The 14,124-nt window shown below is 37.5% G+C and overlaps 1 protein-coding gene across 5 annotated transcripts in view; it reads right to left on the bottom strand.

Annotated features, from left to right (window-relative positions):
* ST18 (ST18 C2H2C-type zinc finger transcription factor) overlaps window positions 1-14,124 on the bottom strand; it is a 137,992-nt gene that overhangs the window by 93,799 nt on the left and 30,069 nt on the right. For all 5 annotated transcript variants that reach the window (XM_077876959.1, XM_077876958.1, XM_077876957.1 and 2 more), the window contains one exon: window positions 12,329-12,359. In XM_077876959.1, coding sequence (XP_077733085.1) covers window positions 12,329-12,359 — 31 coding nt within the window. The remainder of the gene's footprint in view (window positions 1-12,328; window positions 12,360-14,124) is intronic.

Below are 14,124 nucleotides of genomic sequence, written 5' to 3'. Positions count from 1 at the left end.
AAATTACTATGACAAAATACTTTTTAAGAGCATGTGGCTGTTTTATGACTACTATCATAAATGCCAGTTTTATTTCTTTACCTGAATGCAGATATTTGGTCCATAGATCCAGGTTCCTTTCTCAGTTCCCTGAACTAAAATACTAGAAACCTACAGATATGCACAAGGTCTTTGCTATGAAACAGAATTGCCTGATACTTGGAATGCTCCCATTTGTCCTTCTCTACTTCATCAGAACGTATCATGAATCATCTCACAGAACTTGCTGCCACGCTGGAATAACATTTAAAAGTAAGAACAAGGGTTAAAATAGTGAAGTGCTGAGATAGTAGGAATCATTTACTTGAATATATTGCTATAATCATGTGTATATAAATGTATGTGTAACGTCTCTCTCCGTGTGTATGTGTAAGTATATATGTGTACACATACAAATATGCAAAATGTTTTATTAGTCAACTATCCTAGTGAATCAGAAGTAACTTGCTTTGAAAGGCTGTCCCTGATTTAGAAACACTCCACTACAAAGGAAGCCTACCAGTACTACACATCATTTCCTGTAGCCCAACCCCTTCTACATACACTGTGCCTTCCTCGCTATCCACCACCAGAGCTTCTGAGGAGCCACTTCCTGGCCACCTCTGTCCCCAGGCCACACCAATGCAGAAAGGCTTGGTCCCAGCTTGGCTTTACTGTCTCCCATCCTAGCAGGCTGTCCAACCTCCTGGGCCACTCACAGGATGCCCTTACCTTTTCATTCACCAGTGGAGGTAGGAGTGAGTGACTATTTTGCCAGTGCCTTCATTCAAATTTAGTATTCTAATGTGTAAATTTTTTTTAAAAAAATCATATTCTCATTCAGAATATTATAAAACTGTGCTGCCCTGACAATACCAAAGTAACTGGGAACCCAGTTCTGAGCCAGGGTTCCACTCATTTCATGTGGACAGTAGTGCTTCAGGGCATGGGAGGGCTCAGGATATTCATTTCACCATTTGATCCACATATTAGTGGGGTGGGCTTCTGGGAACTGTGTTATAAATCATTTATAAGGATGATTCCATGATTAATAAGTATCATGAGGTTAAAAACCTATTTGCAGGCTTGGTCTACAGTGTTGTCAAGATATCATCCTGCCTTTGTTTTAGATATAGAAATAAACTGAATGTCAAAGCTTAATTCACTAAAGCACAAAATAAAAAATATATATAAAGACATTTGGATCTAATAGTACAAGTTTTCTTCTAATACATGATTTTTTATTGCTTTTAAAAATATGGGGCAATCTTGTTTAGGATGGGCAAGTGGAAATGGGTTTAAAGTAATGGCCTTCATATACATTCAAGGGACAAGCTCTGTTTTTATCTGTGCCTTTTCCATTGACCCACTCACAAGCCACTCAAACCCACAGCAGGCCAAGAACTATGCTGATGGAAGAGTTTGCCATTCAATCTCATTTTACCCATCTTTACAGAGTGCTTGCTTTTTGCCCATAGGAATTGCCTGGGCAGATACATTCTTATCCTTCCAACTCAAGGCAAACCCTCACCACTATTACCTGCTCATTTCTTGTGCTCTCTTACATAAATCTATTTTATAGGAATCATCACACTGTGTTTTCATGACCTTTAGGCTATTTCAAAAGTTGTAAGTTCTTGTCTTATTCCAGTGCCTTCTGTAGCACTCAGAACGCATTTATGCCAAGTTTTTCATTTTTTCCTTATATGCATCAGGCACTATTCTAGATTTGAGGATATCATCAATGAAATGAAAGATAACAATTCCTGCTGTCAGAAAACAACAATGCCATGAAAAGAGACAGATTAAAAACAAAGTAACAAGTAGTTGTACCACGTTTTAAAAGGTAGTCTATCTTTTATTTCCACCAAAAATAAAACAGGGAAGGAGAATAGAGAAAGCTGAGAAATGAGGGCTTAGTATTCGAAAGGCTGAGGTCAGGGAAGGCCTTGCTGACAAGGAGGCATTTGAGTAGAGACTTGAAGTAAGAAAGGGAGGGAGACATGCAACTATGCAAGGAACAGCATTCTAGGCACAGGGAACAGCATGTAAAGGCCTGAAGCATCAGCAGTCTTATCTAGGGCGGCACATGGGCATACAAGGGGCAATGGAAAGGTCAAAGAGACCAGGTCAGATTAAGAATGTTGTCTTTCTTTTGAGAAAAGGGAAACCTATCAGGACGTTTTGAGGAGAGGGGTGACATGGTCTGGCTTCACATTAACAAGACCATTCTGGCTGCCTTGTGGAGTGAACTGCAGGTTGCTAAAGGGACAGACGTAAGGAAACCAGTGAGGAGGTTGCTTTAATAACTCAAGTGAACAGTGAAGGGTTGAAAGCCTAGTAATAGCAGTGGGCATGGTGAGAAATGGTCAGATTGTGGATTTATCTTGAAATTCAAGCCATAAGAATGTCAGAAAGATTGCATACTGGGTATGAGGGGAAAAGTCAAGGAGGCTCCAGGACTTTTGTGCTTCCCCAATTACTAATACAGGCAAGGCTGTGGATGTGTCCTGGTTATAGAAGTTGTGCTTTCAATTTTGGACTATTACTTTTGAGATATACTTGAGGGATCCTTTTGGAGATGCTGACTACACAGCTGGAGATACAAGTTTGAAGTTTAGAGAAGAAAGATTTATTTTCCTGTAGATGTACTAAAAGCCTAAATGAGATCATCAAAGGATCACCAGCAAAAAGGGTCAAGGACACACCTGGAGGGATCCAGTGTTTAGCGTTTGGGATATTGAGAAGGAACTAGCAATGAGAACTAAGAATATATGAAGAGGTAGAGGAAATCAGGAAGTGTGTCATGTCAGGCAGCCAAGATTTTTAAAAAATGATCATGGAAAAATGAACCCGCCAGTCCTTACTTCAAGGAACCTAGAGCTTAGTGACTCTGCAGGACAGGTTGCAGGATTTGTGTTAACTTCCACTTACAAAGACAGAGGGTCCCCAGAAGATTGGAGCAATCACCACAAATAGCATGGGGAGTCTGGAGTCTAAATTCTCCCCATTCTCATAGGAGTGACATGGAAGATTGGAGTTTCTTCTGTGACTCCCACACAGGAAAGAAGGTGGAGATTGTGCCCTCAGAGACATATTGCAATCATTTCTCTACATAGGTTCACTTCCCTGACCCTGATTTTGAAAGGAGTCCTTAGAACAGACCCCCTACCCCACCTTTGCGAACAATCTCTATGTATGCCTCCCCTGAAGATGAGACTGTGCTCTGGGCCCCAGGCTGAGAACCAAGATTAGGATCTTTAAAGAAAACCCACATTTAAAAGCCATTCTTTATTGACACTGTTCTGTACCTGTCTGCCCCAGCCTTGGATTTCTTCTAAGTGCCCACATGTCCAGCAGTGGCTTTACTTTCTGACCTTGTGGCATGAGGCTACTCCTGTCCAGAGACTCACTTGACTGATCCCTTCATACAAACATAAAAATATGATTTTTCTATTCCAGTTCTGGTTTCTCTTCCTGACTGAAAATGACCAAGTGAAACCAAAGGAGGAGTTAACAGAATAAAGAGCACCTCATTTTTATGTTTGACATTTTGATAAAATGTATTTCTTGTAGGAGTTTTGCTGCCTAAAAGGTCTTGACTTTAAGGGGACAGAACTAGGGAAAGAGTCTAAAAATTTGGAAACAAAGAAGTGTGGGCACTATATGAAAATAGTTAAAGAGAATCAACATTAAATAGAAATTCCTTTACAATGAGTTACTAACTACATTATTTATTCTAAAAACAAACATTGGTAGACAACGTAAAATAAAGTATTTTTTGAGTAACATTATGTACTAGGGACAAAATGGTGAATAAAATGGATTCTTTGTCCTTAAAAAGCTCATTTAAAAAAGTGTATCAAAAAGACAGAATTGTATGTGACTAATTAAAATTTTTTAGTTTTTAGCTTTTTTTTTTTTTTTTTTAATTTTCCCCAAACTCTAAACTTGAAAGCAGGGGATCTGCTTTCTTTTGAATGGGTGGACAGATGGATGAATGAATAATAAAATAGTTATGATTCAACATAATAAGTGCTTTAACACAGACAAGAAAAGAAGTACTTTGAGTACACAATGGAAAAAAGTATTAGCCTGGGAGGTCACAGGGACAGTTAATGGAGGAGATGACATTAGTCATTCTCTTTAAAGAGTAAGTATGAATCCCAAGTGGGAAAAGATGAAGGAAAGAGTTTTGCCAGGAGTAGACTATCACAGAGTTGAAATGGTTGAAAAGGAAAGAACATTTTATAAAAAGAAGAATAAGCAATAGCTTCTTCAGGAATGGATTTTCCTATAGGAAATAGTATGGTGGGAAGATTAAGAAAACAAAATGTGAAGACAAAGGTGATTAGGCAAAAAAAATGCTTTAAAAAAGGGTGCACGGGCCGCAGCACGCCCCAGCTCGGTGCCGCAGGCCCCCCGGCGCTACTGACCCCTCGGCCGGGAAAGGGGCGCGGTCGGAAAGGGGGTCGCCCCCTCGCCAGTCACACAACGCACGTTCCTGGGGAACCTGGTGCTAAACCGTTTGTAGACGACCTGCTTCTGGGTCGGGGTTTCGTACGTACGTAGCAGAGCAGCTCCTTCGCTGCGATCTACTGAAAGTCAGCCCTCGACACAAGGGTTTGTAAAAGAAAAAAAAAAAAAAAAGAATAAAGAATATAAGAAAAATAAATAAATAAATAAATAAAAGGGGTGTAGGGGAAATCTGGATGGCTCAGTCAGTCAAGCATCCAACACTTGATTTCAGCTCAGGTCATAATCTCAGGTTCCTGAGATGGAGCCCAAAGTGGGCCTCCGCGCTCACCAGCGAGTCTGCTTAAGGATCCCTCTCTTCTCCCCACCAGCCCACTCTCTCTCTCTCTCTCTTCTCTCTAGGATGAATAGGTAAATCTTTTTAAAAAGGCGGGGAAAATGCTTTCTCCTTCAAAAGGAGAAAATAAACAAGGAGAAGGATTGTGCAAGGAAAACAAGATCAGGTGCAAAGGTAGTTAAGGAGAGGCTCAATGGTAACGATGAACTCAGAAGATAGGTGTGAATAAAGCAAGATGTTAAATGTAGCTATATTTTGGGATGGGGATGGAGGGAAGTTAGATGAATTCAGGGGCCAGGATTGAAAGTGCTGAGTTTCTTTAGCCAAGAAGGCAGCAGAACTTGACATTTAAACACCTCTCCACAGTCACACACCGGCCACTGACAGAACCTCCAGAACCCAGGACTACCGTTAACCCAGTGTTCTTTCTACCACTTGAATCTTTCAAATCCTAAGTAAGGGTCTGCATTAGTGTCATGAGAAATCACCCATTGTGAAGAATGAAAACTCAAGCACATCATGTTTTGGTTGTGGAAGCTGACCTGTCAATACTGTAGGACATACTTATTTCAGTTCACACTTTACACAGAAAAAATATCGTTAAGATGTCGAAAACACCATTTTTGCAGACATACCATGCAATTGAAATGGGACTTCATATAGGTATATCGTTTACCTAAAAGGTAACAACCAAGAGTTGAAGTGTTCTGCCTGAAGGTTAAAGTCAACGTCCTTCTTCAAGAAGGATTGAGTCGAAACAAGCAATAGCGTTAAATAATTCTGTTGCATTAGAGGTGCTCAAGAGCACATTAGCAGGAGAAACCGCCGACCAGAGGGAACAAATATGCTGTGAAGGGCCTGAGCAAGTTAGAAGGAACCTCAGCATATGAGTTACCAATATGTCAAAGTGACAAGGCAATCATCTGACAGATGGAAGTTGATAGAGATTCTGGATTTTGCTTGAGACACAATCATTAAATACTTGGAGAACACACTCTACATGTGTCATCTGTGGAGGCATATAAAATGATCTTTAAAAGGCATCCTTACATGGGACTCCTGGGTGTCTCAGCAGTTGAGCACCTGGCTTCTGCCCAGGGCGTGATCCCAGGGTCCCAGGACCGAGTCCCACATCGGGCTCCCCACAGGGAGCCTGCCTCTCCCTTTACCTGTGTCTCTGCCTCTCTGTGTCTCTCATGAATAAATAAATAAATAAATAAATAAATAAATAAATAAATAGCATCCTTACATATTTTCTCTATCTAATGATATGCGAAAAATATTTAAGGCAGATCTGGTTGGTTTCAAACACTTCCTAGAGGTCAAAACTGAGAGTCACAAGAGACCAAGGCTTCTCCTTTTGCTACACTACTGTTAAAATTGTTCAGTATTCTGCTTCTTTTCATCAAACAGAAATTCAAACAAGCAGTTAATAGCAGCTCTAGGTTCTGGAGGTCTGTCAGTGGTTAACGGTGACCTAGGGGAGGTGTTCAAATGTCAAGTCCTGTTGCCTTCTGGGCTAAGGAATCTTCTGTGCAGCAAAAAATCATTAACATTAACCCAAGAATTCACAAACTAAGAGAATCCCAAAGAAATCCAAACATTTGACTTTCCTGCCAGTTCACACCATTGAAAATTAGCAGCAGAGAGAAGAGCTTCTCCAAGTAAGTAGTAAAGTCTAAGCTAGCACTTCTCAAACTTTAGTATATCTGTTAGTAGTTTTGTGATGTATTAAAAGGCAGAAGTAGTAATCTGGGATGGGTGCTAAGCATACTGACATTCTGAGTAGCCAAGGTTCAGGTCACATTTGATCCTCAGGTTGGAGGTGATCTCTCCCTTTACATGCCGGTAGTACTTCTCTCACTTCACCCACAGCGACATTATCACATAACTCCCTGGGCTTGTTACACTAATGCCATTAATTTTCTGTCTACTGAGAAATTTTACTCTGGATATTTACTTAGAAGCTCCATATTATTTTTCTGAAATGCAGACATTATAGTTCAAAGTAGGACATAAACAATTAAGTTGGGCAATGCTCCATCCCATGTAATCATAATTATATATATATTATATATATGGTGTGTACAAACTGGCAAATACACAGCCATTCAGTCTCTAAGTTCAACGTGCTGTGAAGGGACAGGACCCCAATGTTGCCCCATTTCTAAATGCCTGTCATCAGCCTTAGGTGAATGTTAAGTGCACACACTTCCTATGCTACGAAATCAGTCTTTGAAGTACAAGGTCCATGGTTGACTATCACCTAGGATGTAGTATTTTGAAAGGAAAAACAAATAAAGAATACACATATTTGTATAATCTCCAAATAAAGAATACACATATTTGTATAATCTCCTGATACTTTAATATAGACTTAAAATTACAAGGTCAATTCATGGGAAAAAACCTAGAAAGAAAGGGCAATGGCCTCTTTATAATTGGCACTATGGTAAATAAAGAAAAGGTACTGGGGTTAGTTAGCTGATATATTTCAACTTGATTTATTAATTCAATGATAAAGTTCAGATAAATATTTCTCCCAAAAGTGGATGATGAATTGGAATGCTGATGTGTTCATATGGGTTCATCAGTTTTAACAAATATACTGCTCTGCTCTAGTGGAGGGGTACAGAAACGGGGGAGGCTATTTGTGTTGGGGAACGAGGCCTATGGGGAGTCCCTGTACCTTCCACCTTCTGCTCAGTTATTCTGCGAACCTAAAACTGCTCTAAAAAGTAAAAAAAAAAAAAAAAAAAAAAAAAAAAGTGGTCGTACAGTAGTGGAAAATAATACAGTGGCTGCAGTGGGTACCAGGAAGCATGGGATGTGCCCTGGACCACATACAGGACCTAAGTATTACTTTTAGTTCAGTCACTTATTACTCAGATACCCTGTATAAAGCACTTAACGTCCCCAAACTTGGCTCATGAGTTAAATGTGGCTAATACCCTTTGTCCTGGCTACCCCCCAGGTGGCTTGTGTGGATCCAATTAGACACTGCTTGTTCTTTCAGCCACTCACTCAATAGGTACCTATTGAAGCCCCACTCAATAGTAGGGTCAGTGCTCAATGCTATTAAAAGCTACAAAGAAAAAAAAAGCTACATAAATACATAAATATGTGATAGAATTATAGCTAATGGGATTTTCTCATTAAATAAAACTCCTTTTAAAATTTAATTATTGTTGGAAGTCTCCCTAATCTATTTCAAGACACTCTCTTACCATAGTAAGTAAACAATATTATCTTTTTGGAGGGTTAACTCATCTTAGGCCTCAATGTCACATGTCTAGCAACAGCCTACCCGTTATGCAGAGGTGAGGATGAGGAAGGTGGAGAGCGGGCAATGAACAAGGATGCCTCAGGCACCCTCACATGGAAACTTCTCTCCTACATCCAATCCTAATCATCAGCTGCCTTAATTATCAGTCCCACTTGCCCCCAAAGTGGCCTACAAGAAAATGAGTTTTCTTTAAGGTGTCAGGTTTTTGGATTCTAATTTATAGGCTTGGTAATAAGATTTAGGAAGGCATATTGCTAACATGAATGTTGCAGATACATTATAAAAATCTAAAACATGAACCAAGTCCTGCATTTGGAAATCATAGCAATGAAAGGAAAAAAGAGTCTTTCTTCCTTCTTTTATCTAATCTTGTAATTACAGCAACTTATTTCCTTTAACCTGGATGATGGATTTGTGGAACACTTTATTTTAGAAATCCGCTCAGGTCCCTTTTATTTCCTTTAGTTGTCATTTCCAGAAATCTCTGTGCAACAAGTAGTGGCAATAAAATCATACTTATTGAAAGAAATTCTATTTCCCCTCAAAATTATGAATAAAGCTATTAAGTATTAAGTAAAATGTTGTTTTCAAAATATTTTTTGTTTATTTGAGAGCAAGAGAGAGAGAGAGCATGAGTAGAGTGAGGGGCAGAGGGAGGAAACAGACTTCCTGCTGAGCAGGGAGCTCAATCATCCCAGGACTCCGGGATAAAGACCTGGGTAGAAGGCAGATGCTTAACCAACTGAGCCACCCAGACACCTCAAGTAAAATATTTAATTGATATAAGAACTCTTGTGAATGAAATAAACCAGAAGAAAAAAGAAAAAGCCATTTAAATATGTAAGTCACAAATTTTTTCACATGCTAAAGGTTACGATTAAATCTATAGGCTATTGATTACAGATCTTATAAAATGCTTAACATTTTAAAACTTACAAGAAAATGCCAAGTGATACAGTTTTTAAATGAAGAAATTACACACAATAAAATAAAGTAGAAAGAGACAACCAAACTGTTCACTACAAAATTTATGACAACAAATTGGTAAGCAGCAATAATACCATGAAAGGACAGTGGGATTTGACTCTAATACACTTAAGAGTCTTGAATTCATTTGTGTCTCTAAGTAGTCACATAGGAAAGCCATTTCAGAGGCTAGAATATATTTCCCTAATTAGAGGAAAGGGCTGGACTGGTGTAAAACACTTTGCCAATGCATGAGACAATTACCAATATTAGTAGATGCAATAGCATTCAGATCAGATTAAGGATAATAGTAATAAAAGAAAAGCAGAGACAATACAATGGTCATGATTTAGAAAGACATGAGAATGCCATCTCGACACCACCTGTAACCTGAATTGTGTTGGAGGAAAGACTGGAAATGCTAATAAGGAATGTGATTAAAGGTGGGCCTGTGGTTATAAATTGCTTTTTTAATGGCGATGATAGTAGCTGACATAGAGTATAATAAGAAGATGAGAATGTCACTATCAATTTTTATTAGTGTCATGAACAATATACAGTATATTTAAATTCGCTTCATTTGTATTAGTATTTTTGTAACTAGTAGCTCTAGAAGCAATAACATGTCCAATGCATTCCAAAAAGAACTAAATAAAGTTGCCAATATTCCCTAGAAAATTGCTGTAACTTTTACACTGGATAAAATGTGCCACATATCCTAAGATACTCAGAATTCAGGCACACAAAAATTCTGGATTCCAGAGCACAACAAATCTGCAGAATCAATTGCTGCAGCAATTGTAGCAAATGGATAAAGTGGTGCAAAAATTTCAAAGACACTAAAAATATAACCTTCTGTATAAATCAAAATGTTTTCCCAAGATTTATATAGAATGATAGTTCAGGTCTATACCTGGGTCAACTTACACCACTTTAAGAAACAATTTGGAACTTATTCAGCCTAAGTATGAACATTCTGTTCAAAATAAGTAATTGTAAAATTAAGTAATCAGTAATTTTTATAAACTGATTCTTCTTAAAGAAAAATAGGTGAATTAATTTTGCCTATGAATTTTCCCAGCAATTATCACCAGCTATCTGAGTTGATCTAATGACAAAGTAGGCAAAATTGAATATTTGACAAAAAAAATTGTAGAAATTAGGGAAATAGGAAACATGATTACTTTTAATCAAAATATCTTCATTTGAATTTCAGAAACCTAAGCTATTGAAAAACAGGCCATAAGGGTTAACATATAGACTTTCAAAACTCCAGCCACTGACAAGATGAACAACAAACCATTTCTTTTTTATTTAAATTCTAAATTGTTAGTATTAATTCTGTATGAGGGAAAGCACAGCCTGTTAGTTGAGAAGCTGGCCTGAGTCAGAAGTCTGGACTACTTACTAGCTGCGTAATCTTGGGCTAGTTATTTCACTTTCTTCATCTGAAAATTGGAAATGCCATCATTCCTACCTTATAAGGTTATTGTGAGGGCTACATGAAACAGAAATGTGACAAAGAAAGCTCAAGAGTATCTGGCACACAACAAGACCTCAATATATATTAGTTTTATTTTAATTGCTAAAGCTAACAGTGTGCTTATGTAGCAATTCTCTATTTCTCCAGGAAGTTTATATTAAACTTTTCCCTACAAAGTCGCCTCTCTCTGCTAATTTCTTCCTTTTTCTCTATGAACTAGATATTTCTCCTTAAGCCAAAACACACACTTATTCATTCCTTCAAAATTCTCTTTTCTTTTTCAAGTTATTTTTCAAGACACATCACTCAAAAAGCCCTGTCCCTCCCAAGAATGGTTTGACTCCCTAAAAAGACAGACTGGAGACAGTCATTTCAACAGCAGGGAAAACTGTGAGTTCCTTAGTCCTTGATTCTGCTTGGACCACCAGGAAACCACCTCCTGATAGGGCAAACATCTCATGTACTTTAAGACCTTGATCATCTTAAACTTGTCTTGATCATTCTGTAGAGAACATAAAGTCTCCAGATAGGAATTCTAAATGAGAGCAGATTTAAAAAGAAATTAAGCAAGCCAGACCATTCATTTAATCCTGTCCTGATATGAGGGTGCATTCCCCTTTCTGCTCAAATAATTTAAAATGTAAAATGTGAACTTCCAAATCATGAAATTGAAAGTGTAGCCAGGGCTAGGGACTCCCTACTAACAAATTTTCTCAGACAAGGGCATCAGCATGAAAGCCTATATTCCATTCTGATAGATACATGTTTCACTAAATGGGTGAACCAAAACTTCGACAAAGTGAATCCTATGAGACATGGAAGTAACTAGGAGAGCCCTTGCTTCTGGAAATTGCAGAACACAGCTGTCTAGAAAAATAACCGTGTAAACTGTTCACGAACATGGTGTAAATTTTGGTATGCGTCAAATGCTGTTATACACTCTCTAGTTTTCAAACATTTCCCTGAGAAACACATATAGACCATTGTTTTCAGAAAGGTGGATTAGATGGTAGGATTGAGACTTTCTGGGTTTGCAATAGCAAACAAGGGACAAGGGACAAAAGACTCATCTTGCTCCCAAAACAATTTCTCTAAAAAATATCACCAGTACAAATATGTATGTCAGCATGTGTTTCTTTTTTAAAACGTACTTTTTTTTTTTTTTTATAAACTATGCCTTGACAGGGATTCTGCAGAAAAACAAACAAAACAAAAAAACCAACAACTAATTGGAGTTTATTCTGCATAACCTATTAGGATGGAATTTCCATAACATTGTCTGAGGTGCTTTCACAGTATCTAGGGTGGAAATGAACAGACACACTCACAAACCTATTATTTCCCAATGCTTATATTTAAAAATTTATGATAGAATTATCTAATTATTTAAAACAAAAAGTAGGGAACTTAGGACTTGGGTCATCTTTTAGGCTCACAGATGACAGCTCAATTCTTCACTCATCACCTGGGCACAAATCAACCACATGCGAGTTGTGGACACACAACCAGCAAGCACTCCACAGAGAAAAGTGGGAAACTGCATTATGGCAAAATGTTGTGTTTTGTTATCAAAATGGAAGCCCTAATTTTTTGAATCAATTATGGATGGCTTTTCCCTTTCTCTTCTCCTTTGGGTATAGACAAATAAACCTGTTGGCCTATTCCTCCGACTACCACAGGAATCCTCAAGCTTGAAAAGTAAAAACGTTCTAATAATCAAAGCTGATCGATACTAGAAAAAGTAATGTGGGGCAAATCTTACCTGAGCTCCTGAATTAGAGAATCTATTGGCACTGTTGACAAAAAGAAAGGAGAAAAAAATCAGTTTATAAATTTGAAAACTGTATGACTTTTCACCCACCTAGAGATAATGACCAATAAATGGTTCATACGAACCCCACTTAACTTCCCCCTGGGTGAATTGATCATTTCTGGTTCTGGTACTTTGGAGTGGATACCAGTGGATAGATGAATATAGTCCAGAATAGATGATGCTGGTTTTAGTGCTTTAGGTGACCCTGGGACCTTGCAGTTGTGGATTGGATTTTCTAAATACCTGTCTCTAAAGATTCATTAAAAACTTATGAGAACACAAAGGTCTTGAATTATATTTTAAATCAATTTTATTGTTCATAGAAAATTTTTCAAAAGAATTCTAAACTTACATTTTTATTGGCATTAAACAAGTATTTATACAAAACTGGGAAATTTTACTAAGTGAATGTGTCCCAAGATTAGTTATGTTCCATAAGTTTCATATGTATAGAAAGAGGAAGATAGGCTTTAACTATGTTAATATCAACATTGTTTTAAAAATAAGAATCTTGTAGAAAAAAGAGCTTTGATTTTTTTTCTGACAACTGATGGGAATTAAAGAAGTTCATGTTTATAAATACCTGCCTACACAAGGACAAGCAGCATATTGAGAAAGACAACAGGTGGTTTTAAAGATTACTCATGCCGCACGAGAAACAGTTGTTTCATTTCTAGAAGAACATTTTGGCTCTATTTAAGGGTGTATATTATGTGCCAAAAGAATTCAAAGTACAAAAAGAATTGCAAATTAAAAGACCTACATTTTTTAAAGTATGCTAGAATAGTGTGCTTTTAGAAGTCAAAACAAGGGATTCATATAATCCAAATATAGTCCCTAGAATGCTGGTATTTATGGCAGATGTGAGCTTGTCCTAAATAACAATACAAATCATTTTTTTTTCTTAAACTTGTATTCTATTGAGAAGTTGGCTGCATAAAAATTTAATGCTTAGAACTACTGCATTTCAAATATTAGGATATATGATGTAACTTGAAGCAAAATTGTAATATCATGTAAAACTTCTGTTGGGTAGAGAAAATTCCACATCTTGTACAGCATTATTCTGCATTTTAGATATCATAACTAGTGATAACCATGGTTACATCTCAAGTGAAAAAAAATCATCCTGGAATTTATTAAAAGTTTTGGGATTCTGAACTTTACTCAGACAGGTGTTATTTCCTTGACCTCAAATAGAAACATAGCTAAGGAAAGGATTTCATTTGATTAGCCACTTCCAAAGGCAAATCTCAAAAATCCTTCCAAACAATTGCACGATTGCTTCTTGTCTCAGGTCTTCCTTACAAGGCTAACTGGGAGAAGAGTCGGGCGGGGAACAACCATCCAGAGTGTTTTCAGAAGCTATGGTGAAACTACAGTTTTCCATTTAGAACTAAGGGTCACAAAAATATAGCTAATTATAATAAAAGTTATTCTCCTTAAGGGGTATTATTGCCAGTCAATCTTGTTTTCCAGATGTTTAGATCATCAAGGGCCTGTTTATATTTCAATATTACATTACCATCTGTTGGTTACAAAAAGAGAAGGATAACCGGCAAGTTAAACCTTTCAAATATTACTTTGCAGAGCTGCCGGAAATTCCCAGCAGGGACAGGCAAAAAACAAACATCATCATTTTACTTGAACTAAGTTTAGATTGGGAGCCACTAAAACCAGATAACATAAAAATCAAAACCTGCTTTGGCAGTAAACTAACAATTCTGTCTTTTCCCTCGGCCATT

The sequence above is a fragment of the Canis aureus genome, chromosome 28 (genome assembly GCF_053574225.1).
Source record: "Canis aureus isolate CA01 chromosome 28, VMU_Caureus_v.1.0, whole genome shotgun sequence".
Classification (NCBI taxonomy): Eukaryota; Metazoa; Chordata; class Mammalia; order Carnivora; family Canidae; genus Canis; species Canis aureus.
Note: the sequence above shows the minus strand (reverse complement) of the source record. Positions and strands in the feature narration are given on the sequence as shown.